This window comes from Electrona antarctica (assembly GCF_951216825.1).
Source record: "Electrona antarctica genome assembly, chromosome: 9".
NCBI lineage: Eukaryota > Metazoa > Chordata > Actinopteri > Myctophiformes > Myctophidae > Electrona > Electrona antarctica.
The window spans coordinates 50,272,264-50,274,493 of NC_136790.1; the positions used below are offsets into that span (position 1 = coordinate 50,272,264).

Here is a 2,230-nt window from a genome sequence, read left to right on the forward strand (position 1 = left end):
TGTGTGTGTGTGTGTGTGTGTGTGTGTGTGTGTGTGTGTGTGTGTGTGTGTGTGTGTGTGTGTGTGTGTGTGTGTGTGTGTGTGTGTGTTTTCAGGCATTGTTTGAGTCCATTGAGTTGACCAGCACAGCTCTTCTCGAAACTCAACAACCAGAACTTCTTATTGTGACACACCCACAAATAACGGTAAGACAGCCACCTGCGCACACACACACACACACACACGCACACACCCACGCACGCACGCAAGCATGCACGCACGCACGCACGCACGCACGCACGCACGCACGCACGCACGCACGCACGCACGCTACTCCCACAGTGATGATCCATTAAGAACAGTATAAAACAGTGGTTCTCAAACTGTGGTCCTGTCCACATGAGGGTATTGAAAGTGAGCTATATATGTGGCTATTTCCAAAATTTGAATATCATTGCTGTCTGAAAAAAAGAAAAAAGAGGAAAAAAAACACCTAAATCCAATTTAGAGTGTTTTTTTTTTTTCATGAATCAATCCTGAAACATGAACATTTTGGAGTTAGGTGGTTTCTTCCACACAGCAGAGATATTGTTCTCTCTCTCTCTTTCTGTAGGTGGGCTTGTCCATCACTAAGCCAGGGGCGGAGTCTGAGGTGCCGGTGGGCGTGATTGTGGGCAGCGTCCTCGGAGGTCTGCTCCTATTGGCCATGGCGGTCCTTGCTCTCTGGAAGGTGAAGGCGGGGCTTACTGACACACTAGGATACACGTAGCAATCACTGCTAATCAGTGCTACCCCCTAGTAACACCCTTTACTGCAGGGGGAGGTCTTTCTGACCCATTATGAGATTTTGAAGTTGATTATCTTTTCCCGTGAAGCTCTCAGAAGGTTCCCCTTCCGGCTTCCATGACTTTTCCTTATTATTAGAATCAAATCATCTCTGTTTTTTTTTCCATCTGAAACATTTTCTAGATATGATTTTGGCATACTTATACCATCCCTGCCTATTCGTTTTCGGTCCCTGCCACCCTCCCCCCACCCCACCATGGGAGTGGACTTCAAACCTCCAGACAGCCTATTGTTCAAGTTTAAAGACAATGGGCAGGTTTCCCAAAGGGAACAAAAGGCCTACATTTACCTTGCCGACATCACTTCGCCTATATACTGAATCCATTGCACACATCACAAATGGATGTAGTGCATTTACAAACCGGCTACATTGCTCACCATGACTGCATTGTATTCTGTTTTATATGGACCAAGCTTTTCAAGAAACAATCAAAGTAACCAAACGACGACAAACTTTGGGTACAGATGTGTAGACTCTGCACTTATACTCTTATTTGGAAGTCCGGCCCATGTATATTAATTGACCACGAGTGGCTGACATGACAAAATTAGGCATGTTTCATTATTTACGCTTGTGTGTCATGCGCGTCATGGAAGAAATTCAACCTGGTTTACGCACCTGCAACATTTGCAGCTCTTACATCTACATGACCGATTCCAAACATAAAGTGCTCACCCCAGAGCCACGGATGTTACAATTCTGCTCGGGCGTATAAGTACACGTATCTTCCGTACCTGGGAGTGGCCAGGGCTGACACGGTCTGTGGAGAGAGACAGACCTTGACAAACCCCCTAGTAATAGCTATGTAATCTATTAATGACACATTAGGGTACACCTATATTGGCTGACGTTTCTGTGGATTTCTTCTTTTTGTCTATATGATTCTATATGATTGATTCAATACTAATGTCATTCTCTATGTTTCTCAGCTGGGTTTCTTCAAGAGGAAGTACAAGGAGTTGGAGCAGAAGGAGAGAGCAGAGGAGGGAGAGACAGACGCACTGCAGAGCAACAAGGAATGAAAGAATCACAATCAGAAGAGTTTATTGCCATGACATGTAAACAAACATGTTAGGAATTTGGTTATTTGAGTACAGTTACAACATTAGGACAGGTGCAAAACAGGACAAGACAGTGCAAAGACAACATATAGTGCAATGAATAGTGAATAAATAATAAATATAAAGTGCAGAGAGTTCAAGTGATCAGGTCAGTCCATCCACTCTGAGTGGGGGAGGAGGGAATGTTTTTTTTACTATATTTGTTAGACAAAAGAGGGCTATTAAATACAAATATTTGTAATGCAATTTTCTAAACTAATATAGTTTTATATTAGAACTATAATTTATTTTAAAACCTTTTTATAATAAGCAATAATGGATAAAGGGGAATTGTTTTTAAAAC

The 2,230-nt window shown here is 42.7% G+C and overlaps 1 protein-coding gene across 1 annotated transcript in view; it reads left to right on the forward strand.

Annotated features, from left to right (window-relative positions):
* The window catches only part of LOC306930030 (integrin alpha-2-like), a gene marked incomplete at both ends in the record, with an annotated part of 22,981 nt that extends 21,133 nt beyond the window's left edge, over positions 1-1,848 (forward strand). The window contains 3 exons of the mRNA XM_079510769.1: positions 96-185; positions 593-709; positions 1,756-1,848. Coding sequence (XP_079366895.1) covers positions 96-185; positions 593-709; positions 1,756-1,848 — 300 coding nt within the window. The remainder of the gene's footprint in view (positions 1-95; positions 186-592; positions 710-1,755) is intronic.
* Positions 1,849-2,230: the final 382 nt, after the last annotated feature.